This window comes from Paracoccidioides brasiliensis (genome assembly GCF_000150735.1).
Source record: "Paracoccidioides brasiliensis Pb18 unplaced genomic scaffold supercont2.3, whole genome shotgun sequence".
NCBI lineage: Eukaryota > Fungi > Ascomycota > Eurotiomycetes > Onygenales > Ajellomycetaceae > Paracoccidioides > Paracoccidioides brasiliensis.
Window position 1 is genome coordinate 3,395,992 of NW_011371360.1, and position 13,546 is coordinate 3,409,537.

At 45.0% G+C, this 13,546-nt stretch overlaps 4 protein-coding genes across 4 annotated transcripts in view; 2 read left to right on the top strand and 2 right to left on the bottom strand.

Annotated features, from left to right (window-relative positions):
• PADG_11600 (uncharacterized protein) overlaps positions 1-252 on the top strand; it is a gene marked incomplete at both ends in the record, with an annotated part of 1,607 nt that extends 1,355 nt beyond the window's left edge. The window contains one exon of the mRNA XM_010760753.1: positions 196-252. Within this exon, the coding sequence (XP_010759055.1) occupies positions 196-252 (57 nt within the window). The remainder of the gene's footprint in view (positions 1-195) is intronic.
• Positions 253-2,420: 2,168 nt separating this feature from the next.
• Positions 2,421-3,245, bottom strand: PADG_03418 (uncharacterized protein; the record flags this gene model as incomplete). The annotated part of the gene is made up of 2 exons (XM_010760093.1): positions 2,421-2,708; positions 2,841-3,245. 2 exons carry the CDS (start codon positions 3,243-3,245, stop codon positions 2,421-2,423), a joined length of 693 nt encoding a protein of 230 aa, XP_010758395.1.
• A 6,130-nt stretch (positions 3,246-9,375) lies between these two features.
• Positions 9,376-10,436, bottom strand: PADG_03421 (cyclin-dependent protein serine/threonine kinase regulator SSN8; the record flags this gene model as incomplete). The annotated part of the gene is made up of 2 exons (XM_010760554.1): positions 9,376-9,917; positions 9,980-10,436. The coding sequence occupies 2 exons, from the start codon at positions 10,434-10,436 to the stop codon at positions 9,376-9,378; spliced, it is 999 nt and encodes a 332-aa protein (XP_010758856.1).
• A 576-nt stretch (positions 10,437-11,012) lies between these two features.
• On the top strand, positions 11,013-13,275 carry PADG_03422 (uncharacterized protein; the record flags this gene model as incomplete). Its single annotated transcript, XM_010760094.1, has 9 exons — positions 11,013-11,139; positions 11,242-11,322; positions 11,402-11,609; positions 11,676-11,800; positions 11,893-12,294; positions 12,370-12,431; positions 12,496-12,599; positions 12,650-12,682; positions 12,756-13,275. 9 exons carry the CDS (start codon positions 11,013-11,015, stop codon positions 13,273-13,275), a joined length of 1,662 nt encoding a protein of 553 aa, XP_010758396.1.
• Between the last annotated feature and the right edge of the window lie 271 nt (positions 13,276-13,546).

The window sequence follows — 13,546 nt, forward strand, 5'->3', positions numbered from 1 at the left end:
CAATATTACGAATAATTCAACTTCCACTCGATAATGTCACCAGCCAATTAGATATAGTACATTCATATAAAAGTACCAGAATCTCCCAAAAAAACATCCAGCACGCATGAAACATCGAAAAACCTACCCAAAGGCCTATTATTTATTTCAACCCATTATACCCCAAGGCAATAGCAAAATCAACAGCAAATGTAGGCCGCCAAGCCCAAGAGGCGGCAGACAACTCAAGAAGTTCCCCCTAATATCGTGTAGTTAGTTATCTGCGAGCTGTTCGGTGGGCAAGCTTGATTGGTTGCAAAGGTTGCACGACTATTCTCCTCTCCTCCGTGCTCATGTGCAGTTAGTTATATTGGCTATTCCAACAAAACTCTGCTCCACTGGGCCATATTGCATGAGCAGCATCAGCATCATATCAATCAATCAATCAATCAATCAATCAACCCAACTGACAGACCCATCTCAGCCAATTTGTTTATATATATTTTTCCTTGTCGACATTATATGGATATATGTAACTCTGCAGGGAACACAGACTCAAGTTCACAGCAATTTGCAAGATCAACTAACTACAAAGGATCTCAGAAAAATACAAAGTGAAAAATGAAGGTTGAAAACCCCTGATGATGAAAATTATCGATTTAGCAGGATATTAATGAAGGACGAGTTGATCGAGTGGATGCTTCCAACAAATGTCGTCTTGATTCTACTCATACCATCCATCCATCCCGTTTACAATCTACGAAAAACTTCAGCCCAGTTTCATAATAAATATATGAACGACACTTTACATTCAGAGTCTGGAATGAAGAATAAAATATATCAAAAAAAAGGCTGTAATAAATTAAAAGAAGAATAAAATCTCACAGTTTGCAACACACAAAATGAACTGGAAACACAAATCAAAGAGAGAAGAAAAACACAGGGCGGGAGCTCCAACCCAACTAAATGTCAAGCCAAAAAGAAAAACACCGACCAACGTGACAGGGACAGACCAAACCAGGACAAAAAGCAAACCCAAAAAGAGATGAAAAGAATTCGTGCTCTGAATATCAGATCAGATCAGATCAAATGTGATGATATGAATGGCCAAGTCCCATGAAAATAAAGAATGCTTGAAATAATCCTGCACAAACTCACACACACGTACCCCATACACATGTTCAAGGCAAAACACGACCGACCAACCAGCCAAACCCTGCTTGGTAAACCAGATCAGATACACGGGCAAACGCAAACACTGAACACACCCATACACGCCATTCCAGATCCCCCACAGCCTAGATTTGCAACAAATTGATAGATAAGAGAGTGGTATGTAAAAAATTAACAGAAAGTACAAGAAAAAGTAAACAGGGCGATGTGATGCGATGCGATGTAATGCAATGCGCAGCAAGAGAGGTTGTGAAGAGGCAAACCCACAAGGTTGAAGGAAAAACCAACGCTAGATAGGATGAAGAAACAAAAACAAAACTCCAAAAAGGCCCAAGGTGATATCGGATCATGTCATAGCCCACACCCCGCCCTTTTTTGTCAAGAAACTGCATATATGAATATCGGAAATCATATATATGAAAAGAATCGAAGAGAGAGAACAAAACTTCATACCCAAACAGCAAAGTAACCGCTCATTCTATATGTATGTCATGATACGTTTTCCGATACCCTTTCTGGCCATCAGTTTTTACTTTTCGGCAACAAAATATTTCGTCAACTGCCTTTTTTCCATTTTCGCTGTCCGCATCGTAACCGTAGAGGGAGTGAGGGGATAATGGTTTTAACAACAAGGTAAAAAAGGAGAGGAAACGAACGAAGCAATGATGCAGAAGACGGGATATATCCATTTCGCATAGGCGCCGTTGCTCAAACACATGATCAAAAACTCAAACAAAAATATAAAAAGAGGGATGTATCGTCAGATGGTACATGGTATCACCAGGATAGAGTTTTGTAAATTGCAAATGTTGAGGAAAAATGTGGAGGAAATTCGAGGACGGCAGTTAGGACGTTTCATGTCATATGTACAAGTAGAGAGGAATTTCTATCGACGTGGTTGTGGTTGTGGTTGTTGGATTTTCGCATTGGCGGGGAAAAATATTATGGTTCAAAAAGGAAGGGAGTTCTGCGGATACGACTGGGAGGAAGTTTGACTTTTCCTTGTTTCTTCTGCTTAGGGGAGAGCAGGTTGGTTCTCAAAAGGGATATCGAGATGACATAAAACGACAGATTGAAAGAATTTTGGGAGAGCGACAACATATGGAGTTTGGGGAGAGATGAGAATTGACATGACCGATCGATGAAGCGTTTTCAGCAGCTTTTTTCTTCAATAATTTTTTTTTTTTTGTTGTTGTTGTTGTTTGTAGTTGTGTTCTACACTAGTCGGGGTTTGGGGGATCTTCACAACCGCTTAACAGGGAGGGCATCTACCATCTCTGCGTTGGACTCGACACACGCATGCCCGTACTCGGATTAACGATCGGAATAGCATTCCTCACCCTAACCGCAGAGGGTTGATGGATCTTCATCTGATTGAGACTATACCCAAACGCAGCAGCCGCGGATGCTGATGCATTCGAGATCGAGGCTGGGGAGAGTGAGATTGACGGTGTCACCTGTTGGGCGGGCTGAATTTGGTGCTGCAAGGGCGAGGAGTCGGGGGAGAGGCTTGCGAGAGAGGAACGATCGGAAGCGTAGGAGTGGATGGATTGGAGCTGTTTGTGAGAAAAGAGAGGATGTTAGGATACAAGAGTTTTCCAAGGATTGTGGTTTTGAGACATATTTCATGATGGGATGGAATGAAATAGGACATTCTATTGCTAGGAAGAATTGAACTTCTCACGTACATCGTCCTCTGTCAGGAGACTGGGACAGAATTCCAGGTCATCGTCGAGGTCGAAGGAGCGGCCTGCCTCGAAACGAGCACGGAAGGCAGATACTGCCGGTGCTTCAGATAGCTCCCTCATGCTTTTGACGCCTCGGAACTGGCGGTGGGAGGAGTTGTTGTTGTTGTTGTTGCTGCTGCTGCTGCCGTTGTTGTTGTTATTATTACTGTTGTGGGAGGACTTGTGGGAACGGCGGGATCGACCACCATGGTGAGAGTTGGAAGACGAGGCAGCAGCATGGGAAGAGGGAGGAAGGGGATGCTGCTGCTGCTGGTGATGTTGCTGGTGATGTTGCTGCTGGTGTTGGTGGTGCTGCTGGCTTGCGTGGTGGTATTGTTGCTGTGGCGAGAAAAAATAGGACGACATAGTGGTCATAGAGGGATGTGAGACCGGAATGACAAATTACATACAAGGAAAAAGGTGACTCAGGAGATGAAAGCCAGTCGATAGATGGATGGATGGATGGATGGATGGATGGATGGATGGAGGGAGGGAGGGAGTGGATGAGGTTACGAAGTTAATCGTTGTTGGGCGTTACGGACTGATGAAACTGGGGTGGAGCGGGGGGGGGCCGGGTGTGTGCCGTTTGGTGGTCGTTAGGAGCCGCGAGAGAGAGAGAGAGAGAGAGAGAGGGAGGGGGAGGGGGGTGTGTTGTGTCTGGAAGGCTGAGTAAACCAACCCAGTTTTTCAATCGTCAATGCCTCTTGAACAATCAGCAAGCACCAACGAAGCACCAACGAAGCCAAGAAGCCAAGAAGCCAAGAATTTTAAATGTGAAGGAAGAAAGCTGAAATTCTTTTCCAGCATCTAAAGCAAAGTATATTTATTTATTTAATATAGGATAAGAGAGAAGCGAACCCGAGGGTAATTCATTCAATAATAAATAGGAAGCAAGTTGTGTCTGCGTCATGAGGTTGGATGGTTTGACAGAAAGACTGGAGAGACTTGGGGGAAAGAAAAAGGCTGAGGGAAAACGGAAGAGAAGAAAGAAAAGAGAGAGGAAAAAGGGATCCGTGGGAGGCAGAAGTCGGAGTGTTGTTGTTGTGCCCAACCGCTGCATAGAGGGAAGTTGGAGCCGGAGGGCAAATCTGGATTGAGATCAAGTGACTGTGGCATTGCTGGTACCTCTGCGGTGTCTTTTCGCTGCCGCACGCCGCCGACAGTTACCTGCCAGGTACCTTTCCGAGCCACAACAACGAAGAGGAAGGCTGGGGCGGCCCCAACTCGCGACCCGCAACTGGTTGTGCCCCCCCCTCTGTCAAGACGTGGACTTGCATTTGTATGCCGCCGCCCACCAGTCTGCAGGTACCTCCCTCCCACCTTCTGCTGAGGTTTATGTGTACCCGAAGCATGTCTGCTAATCCCAAGTGGGTTAAGTGCAGTGCTGAAATATGGAGCCCGGTGCCTCGACTGGAACCAATCAACAGCGAGTACGTCGCCAAGTGGGTTGTTCTTGTGGAGACTTGCCAGATAAACTCTCCAGCAGGGCTTAAATTACAGGCTCAGCAAGATGGGTGTTTTTACAGTTACGCTCTGTGTATGTAATCTATGCAGCGATTTGGCGGGTGGCGAGGAGAGGACACCAACCACCCCCCCCCCCCCTCTCCTCCCCCTCCTCCAAGATGAGTGCTGATTGGCTGGGAGTTGCAGCAGGGTTCCCGGGCTTGGTGGAAGATTCATGCTCCGGGAACTGACTGCCTTATCGGAGTGAACAAGGTTATCACGGCATAAAAAGTACCCTTTGGAAACGGACATGGGGGTGATGTATCATGGATGGAACCTTCATGGCAGAGTGGATAGGGACTTGATTGGGAGTATTTTCGGGGTAATGACCCGTTGACTGGAACCTTGGTACCCTTATCATCGCCTGCCCCGCCACTTCTGTCAGGGCAGTTGTCAATGAACTAAACTAACTGCTAATTAGTTATCTATTAGTTAACTAGTGACTTAACTAGTTAGGTTTAATCAAGTTAAACCACCCATACGCTCCAGTTGGGCCCCTAACATTGGCCCCTTGGGGATGCGTCAGGTACCACCAACAAACACGGAACCATTATCAGGAGGATGTCGTCAAAGACTCAAAAGCAACTAACTGTACCACCGGGGGCCTAGCTTTCAAGCCTGGAATGGGGGAGAGAGCAACAAGAGAGCTCCCCAGCCAGACATCGGTCATTCTTCCGTAGATAAAATGTTCCCCGCACCACTAGCTATTCAGAAAACCTTCCCTAGAGTAATTAAAAAGGTCCAAGAGTAGGTAGGTTTGTTGTTATTCCTGATCCCTCGTCGCATGAAAGGAGGCTGGTCAGACACAGGCGGAGGTTGGGAAGGCCTGGTCCAGCGCGTCCAAGGTTTTATATATCCCTTTAGTTTACATCATAATCAATCATCTGTGCTTCTTTTAGAGTCAGGAAAGGGGGGGGGGGGTATTTATCGGAGCCAATTTTATGGAATATTCTCCTAATAGTTTACGGAGTATACCACGATGTATCTACGAAATGAAAACAGCGGCGGAAGTTCCATCTCCTTCTATGACCAGTCACGAACCAAAAATATGTAGTGGATGAAGAACAATCCCCCTACTGCAGATATTGCATATCACTAAATGATAAAGAGTAAAAAAAATAACCTCTCCCATCCCCGGGTCCCATTACGCCATGACCCAAATCCACACCTGCTTCAGGTGGTTCCAACCCAAACCCCGTAGCTATATAAATAGCACCAACAACCACCAGCCAACCAACCAACCATCTACCGCCCACCAACACCCGCAGCAAGCAACGCAGCAGCAAATACAGCAACAGCGACAAAAACCCTCCAATCAACCCAACCCCAGTCCCAATTTCCACAATTCATGCACAAAACTCAGTTTTGAAGAACCAACCTGCAGTCCAACCACCAACCAACCAACCAACCAACCAACCACCGGACTGGCGTTGAGACAAGCTTACCTCTCCAGAGAAGAGAGGCTAGCAAGGCCAGCTCATTTGCTTGGGGCTTGCTGCTGCATCGGTTTCGATTGGCCTAACCAATTTATCACGCTTCATCATTCGCTGGAAGCAGAGAAGGGATCGAAAACGCTGTTCCCAATCAAAGATAACTTCGGAAAAACACTCTGACATTCTCCAATCATTCCGCTGCACTGATTATTACTATCTCCATCCAACATCCGGGGGACATCCATGAATGTATTTGTATCACCGATATTTCAATTTTAATTATCTTTTTTAAATACTTTGAAACTTTTATAATTTATTTACTTTATAATTAATAAATATAATTAAACATAAAATCAAAATTAATTAAATTAAATAAATTAAATTAAAAATAAAATAATAAAACTAAACTATATATTTTATTAAACACATTTAAAAGTAAAAATAAAATTTATATAAAAACTCTGATAATAAATAATATAAGAATTATTAATTTTGTGAAAAATAGTTAAATTCTTATATTAAAATTTATTACTATATTTTTACAAACTAAGCAAGAAAAGACATAACTATTGTACATAAGCTTTAAGGTGCAGCCTCACAAAAGAGAAGCTAAGATGACCTTTTTCAAATGCAGTTGATATTCCTGTTTCTTGCACCGCGAATGCTTATTAGGGCGTCAACTATGCAGTGGTCGCTTGGATCTTCGGACCAATCATTTAATTAGTTACCTATCATTGGCCATGTCATGCAGGTTTTACATGGGCGACACCAAACCCAAGGGAAGCGCATCTATTTTGATAACACTGCAACAGAGCTGAGACGTTGAGCATGCCACTTTCTCTGCGGAATGCTGCCCCATGGCGCATTGTTTGATCGAGTTTGGCCATTGCCTTGGATATTGATTCTACAAATTTTCTTTCGTTTCGAGATTGTTCCCCTACCACCAGATGCCGAGCTTCCCTCGAACATCTTGCCATGCCATGCCATGACATCACGCGAGGGGTTTTCCTTCCACTTTGCTCGATTCCTTTCTCCCTCGCTACAAATCCCAATCCAACCTCAAAAAACATATCTCTATTCCGTACCACAAGTTTTAGTCTTCTTCATCTTGGGCAAGAATCAGACACCATATATCCTTTGACGATGTGGATCCCACACCGCCCGTCGAAGCCCCTGAAAAGCTACTCAAACCGGGATGCAAGCGTGATGACATCCACCACGCCATCTGAAAGGAAAGATGTCGAGGGGCATGACAGGCGCAAAGTGAGCGAGGAAAATCTTCGCCCTGTATGTAATTGTGATTACTAGATTCACATGGTCTGCCAAGAAGACAGAAAAACGGAGGAGTGCACCTGAAGTGGAGATGTGGAGAGGGAGGTGCAAAAGGGGGAAGCGTGAGACGAGGGAGGAATATTGGGAAGATGGAAGAGCAGCAGCGACATTATATTATATAGATTTCTGGCACGCGTCGATGATGTTGGGCTCAATAATTGCAGCTAGGTCGAAGCACGCCAAACCCGAAGAGGCGACGTCAATTGGCGGGGGGTGGGCATTCGGGAATGCCGCGAACTTCACCGTCCGATGGTTATACTTTCAGCTTGTGGATGTATTAAAACCTCTTTAGTTTACACGCCTGCCGATCTTTCTTTCCGGGCTGAAATGAGATTCTAATATATCTATATACTCAGCTTCATAGTATTACTCTCTGATACTTCCCATGAATCTGAGTTATTCTATACTCTTTATGTCTAGAATTGTGAGGCAGTTAGAACTTCAAAGCAGCAGTTATCAGTTTGATTAAAGGATGTCAGCTGAATCATGCACAGTGCTGCTATCTTGGCAAGGAAAAATAAAAGCTTGGAGCTTGTGAGAACGCTTGATGTGAATGGACCAAGTGTCAAAAGAAAGCATGAGAAGCACTATCACTAATATCATAAGAGAGTAGAAGAATAGGTGCTGAGAGCACCGCGAAGTGAAGAGAAGAGTGATGGGTGAAAATATAAATGTTGGATTAAATAATAGCTAATCACTGCATCTCTTAAAAGCAACTCAGAGAAATTCAGAGTGTTTATATTCATGAATAGATAATAATAGATTTCACCTCAGATAATTTAATTCTTCATGAAATGAGAAAATGGCATTGTGAGATCATCTGATTCTTCATGAAGTGTCTCAGATAATAACAGTGTGAGGGCAAGGTGCTAGTATAAGTCTTGACATTACAGAGCTGCAGTTGAATGAAAAGTATAAAAAGAAGCAAACTCTTACATTTTGTAGCTCAGAATAAAGCTTTAGCAGCTTCATATACTGCAGCAAAATAATGTAGTTGATCATACTGTCAGAATCTATCAACAAATCTAAGAAATAGATCTATATAAAGTTATAATGAAAAATCCTAGTTTGATGATTACTTAATTTTGCAATTTGACTGAGTTTGAAATGAGAGATTATCCACTTAGTGATGTTATCTGCTCAGAGAAGACAACTGGTTAAATAAGGATCAGACAGCGTAGGTGAAAAATGTTAGAGTCTGTCAATGTTGACGATCTGTTGAACAATTGCTGCTCACTACGAGTTTGTTTTGGCTATTTCATATTTAATTTGTTCTAAGGCTGGAACTCACTCGCGGCAGCAGCGCCATAATAAGTTGATGTCGAATTACAAAAGCTGAGGTGCAACGGGACTCGCGGCAAAACCCTTTATAAATACGGTATATAATATGGTATTTAAGACGCGGCAATTGATAAATGTTGATTTTATTCCCAAGCTCTGTGTCAGCGGAGATCTCTCCCTCACTTATACATACACTTGTTCATACCCAACCATCTTCAATCCCGTCTACACTTAGAAGCAAGTTGGGTTGAGATGAGAGAACAAAAATGAAATATTATCTATGAAGTTAATCTTATCACAGGTCAGCCAATTTCTTTTACTGGCAGTTAAATACATTGTGTGAAACTGAGGGCTCTATATCTTTGAAGGGAAAGAAAGGAGGCGGAGGCGGAATGGATCAAATCCAAGTTTCGGGTGAATGTCAACGGTATTGAATATATGAATTGAAAGGGGAATGGGAGGGGGAAGTTCTAGGCTATTCATACTTGGTTTTTCCCCTTTTAGAGGATCTGAGACTGGAGCGTCGGAGATGTGTGTCTTGAATCTGGGGAGTCTTATGCATCTCAGCTTTCCGTCGATGTGAGGCCGGAGACTTTCGAGGAGGGTAGTTGTGTTTGGGAGGGTGGGTTTAGTTTCTGGGATTGGACGATTCGAGTCACATGTGTTGAGCATTGATGGGTTGCTTCATGTTAACGTCCACGTGAGGCTTGGGTATGCGTCTTGAGCGACCTCGGCAGATAGTCATTGGAGGTTCTGGTATCTGATATGCGGACGACGCGTTTCAACATATCTTTTAATTTCTCTCGGTTTAACTGGCCCAGTCCCTATGAAGAGTTCCTATTTTCAAGGAAATCGAGAGTCGGACTGTAGGAGTATGTCCCAAATACCTCCATTAACAGAACCGCAAAATACAGGGTAGAGTCTGCGTCCTCGTTTTCTCGACAATATCATTTATCAAGAGCCAGCGCCTTCACATATCGTGCAATCTGCTCGCGACATGCCTTCTCGCTATACTGCTCCCAGGCCTCATACAGAGAAACAAGCTCCTGCGTACAATCAATGACCGCTTCAATGTTGACCTCGCCCGTCGAAAGCCAGTCAATGACCTTCTGGATGCGAGGAGGCATACTCGCCCCTGACTGCTTATCACCAAGTGAGGCCAGTGCACCCACTCCATCCCGTAGTACGGTAGAGGCTGGAGATGCTCCTGTAAGATGGGCACAGCTTGCGGGGTTTGTCTTGAATACCACCGCGATTAAAAGGGCAGTTACCGCAATCACGTGCGGTGGCTGGAGAAGAGGGAGATCAGTTAGATAGTGGTCATTAATCACTGACCATGCCAGCGATACTTCTTCCGATGTTAGAGATAGTGCTGTCTGGATTTCTGACAGGGTGCGGTAGGGGTGATGAACTATCAACTGCGAGTTCATTTCTGAGATGAGCCAGAACTCGCATTCACCCAGCTTGGAAATGTCGGATACGATGTAATCTGCTCAATATAGGCTTAGTAAGATAGATAGCTCCACATAAAACTGGGTGAGAACTACCAACCTGGCCATAATCCTTTTGCTTCACTCACGACAAAGCGAATGTGCTGGGGACATTCCTCCATCTTGCATGCCAGATAGAAAGCGGTGGTAAGCACCAGATACGGATTGGTCCGTCGGATTTCCACCTTGGTGTAGAACCTCCTGATATAGACTTGTGCCGTTGCAAGCGCCTGCTGACGAATTGTCATCCGTTTCCCCAGCCTGACCAGCTCTGCGGCGGCGATGTTGCACTTTGTCAGCTTCAACGATACCAATACCCGGACCAGGTGGCAACTTGCATCGGAATAGGAAGTCATACGTAGATTGATGTAGATGCTAAAGTACCTTAGATCAGGAAGCGGGAATTGTTGTATCAGTTGTTTCTCGCCTTCGTTGAGGGATTTCCTGATGTCTGCCAACCGGTCTCGATCGAAGAGCCAGTACCGGCGCTGGGTTGACACCCAGTAATTGGCTGCCATTTCTAATTTGAGGCAGAAGCGGCCGAGAAGGACGTTGGTGAAGCTCGTTTAGTTACACATGCTTGATATGGTGGAATATTGAGCAGCAATGACTGAATGTCTCTCTGGGCTGAATAATGAATCAGAAATGAACTGCTTTGACAGAGATTCAAATACGATGCTGTCATCATGTCCACAGTAGAATTCTCTTCTTCATCATTTCGAATTTCTTCGTTGACAAAATACCATCATCCTAAGGTTTGATGAACGTTGATGTTTGTTAAGCGCTCGCTTGTGTCGGCAAACTGATCGCCAAGTATGTGTGACGCCGAAACTCAGTCTAGCGCCAAGCGCAATCCGTTCTGCTGCGCTCAACCTCCTCATATGACAACTTTTGATGCTGTGTTCTATGCCTTAAACCGTTTTCTACCCACGTACATTTTCATAGTATATCTACCTCTCATTTCTGATGTTTGGCCTTCTTCTGTCCGTGCAGCACCCGCATTTATGCGGGAAATTTGGTAGTGGATGTTTCCTTTGTGACCGTGTTATCCTGTTGTAAAATCCCATCCCAATATTGTCACCAACTGTGACACAATGGGAGTAGGGTCACAGCACGATCGCGACCAGCGGGTTGCGAGGCTCTGGGAAATCCTCGATGCCCGACATGAGGGCCAAATAGACCTCAGGGGATTTAAAAAGGGCCTGAGGAAAATGGATCACCGTATGTTTCTTTCCGTTCCACCGCTCCGCCATTCTTCTCGTTTCTCGCAGTTGTGTAAATTGGCACCAATATCAACCTCTGCGTATACTAACATATATATAGCGCTTAAAAATGCAGATTCCCTCGTAGGAGATGTCCTTGCAGATGTGGACACCAGCGGAGATGGGAAGATACAGTTCAATGGTGCGAAAATACATAATAGTCCCCGCGGTGCAACACTCCCCTCTCCCCTCATTATCGGTCTAAAATACCCACTTTTTAGAATTCCAAGCTTTCGTCGAAAGGGCTGAAAAGGAACTCTGGCGATTATTTGAGTCTATTGATCATGACCACAACGGACACCTTGACAAGGAGGAGCTGCGAACTGCCTTTGCGAAGGCCGGCCTTACCGTTCCGAAGAAGAAGCTGGACGAGTTCTTTACCGACGTCGATTCCAACAAGGACGGCGTAATCACTTTCGATGAATGGAGGTATGTTATATAACTTCTTTTATAAAGTCTTTTTTCAATCCAAGTATCTAATGCGCAACCCAACAGGGACTTCCTTCTATTCCTTCCCACCAAAACCTCCAACCTCCGGGGCCTTATATCCTATTATAGCACCCTTGGAAACCTAAACCCGGAAGGAGATGTGCACATAAATAAGCCTATCCAGGGATCAGGTACGGAGCCCTCGTTTCCAAAACCCAACCTCAACCCCGTCGCGGATTTTTTTTTCAAATCATTTTCCATATTCCCAAGTCGGACACCACAGTGACCCAGCTAGGTTGCAAGACCCAGAACACGCACTCTCAATACTACCACAGTCTAGAGGCAATTCCATTTCTCACTGATGATGAGCTGGAGTGGCTTGTCCTCCCTACCGCCGTTTCGCTTTGGTTGTGTTATCAAACTTGCGCACAGGTATTGACCGAGAGCACACCCCAAATAGGTTACTTTCTTGCCGGCGGAATGGCTGGATGCGTATCGAGGACAGCCACGGCGCCACTCGATCGTTTGAAAGTTTACCTCATTGCCCAAACCGCCGTTAAGGACACCGCTCTTAGCGCTGCCAAGTCCGGCCACCCGTTGGAAGCTCTCAAGAGGGCGGGGATACCTCTCGTTGAAGCTACCAAGGACTTGTGGCGTGCTGGGGGAATACGGAGTTTGTTTGCTGGTATGTTCCTCCGGGAACCCCCTCGTTTCATTTTTACTGACATTGATGTTCTAACTGGTCTAACTAACTTCTTAGGGAATGGTTTGAATGTCGTCAAGGTCATGCCAGAATCTGCGATCAAATTTGGCGCGTACGAAGTGAGATTAGCCGGTTTTTCTACACCTTTATCGCTAGAATGTGTGATGTGCTAATATAGTTCAGGCTTCCAAACGTATACTAGCCAACCTTGAAGGGCATGGCGATCCAAAGAATCTCCTCCCAACTTCGCAATTCTTGGCGGGTGGTATCGGAGGAATGGTTTCCCAGTATGTTCCTTACAGGCTTATCCAATCTTACTAGATGTTGACTATGTCAGATGTTTTGTCTACCCGTTAGATACCCTTAAATTGTAAGTCTTCTCTTTTTTAAGAGCGAGGGTTTTTTAACCTTTATTATATGCATAATGCTTACCCTTTCGCTAGTCGCATGCAATGCGAGACAGTCGAAGGAGGATTACACGGCAACCGCCTCATCGCAGCAACCGCCAAAAAGATGTGGACGACGAATGGATTTCACTCCTTTTTCCGCGGTTTACCTCTGGGGCTAATAGGAATGTTCCCGTATGCCGCAATCGATCTCATGACCTTCGAGTACCTAAAAGTCACCCTCCTAACCCGCAAGACAAGATTGTATCATTGCCATGAAGACGACGTACCCCTTAGTAATTTCACCACTGGGGCTATCGGAGCGCTGAGTGGCGCTCTCGGTGCGTCAATAGTTTACCCGATGAACGTCCTCCGCACACGACTGCAGGCACAAGGCACTGTCCTGCATAGCCCGACGTATACTGGCATCGTCGACGTAACGCGCAAAACACTACGAGCTGAAGGCATACGAGGCCTATTCAGAGGGATTACTCCGAACTTACTGAAGGTCGCGCCGTCTGTATCGATTAGTTATGTCGTGTACGAAAACTCGAAACAGTTATTTGGTGTATCTTGAGACAGCTATACAACTGTACACCTATATCACCCCTACTTTAGGGCCACGGCATAGCGGGCCCCGTATACTGCATACTCTAACCTTCAAACCATCCTTTTCTCCTGTCTTTGGCATTTGTGCATATCATGGTGATATTATGATAACCTCTTGAGACACATAGTGAACCTCACCGTTTGCAAACTTTTTTTCAGTTATCCTTTCTATGCTCATTCTCTCATTTTGCGTTTCGTTTCGTTTGCCACCTTGTATCTCCCCGTTTTCCTTTTCCTTT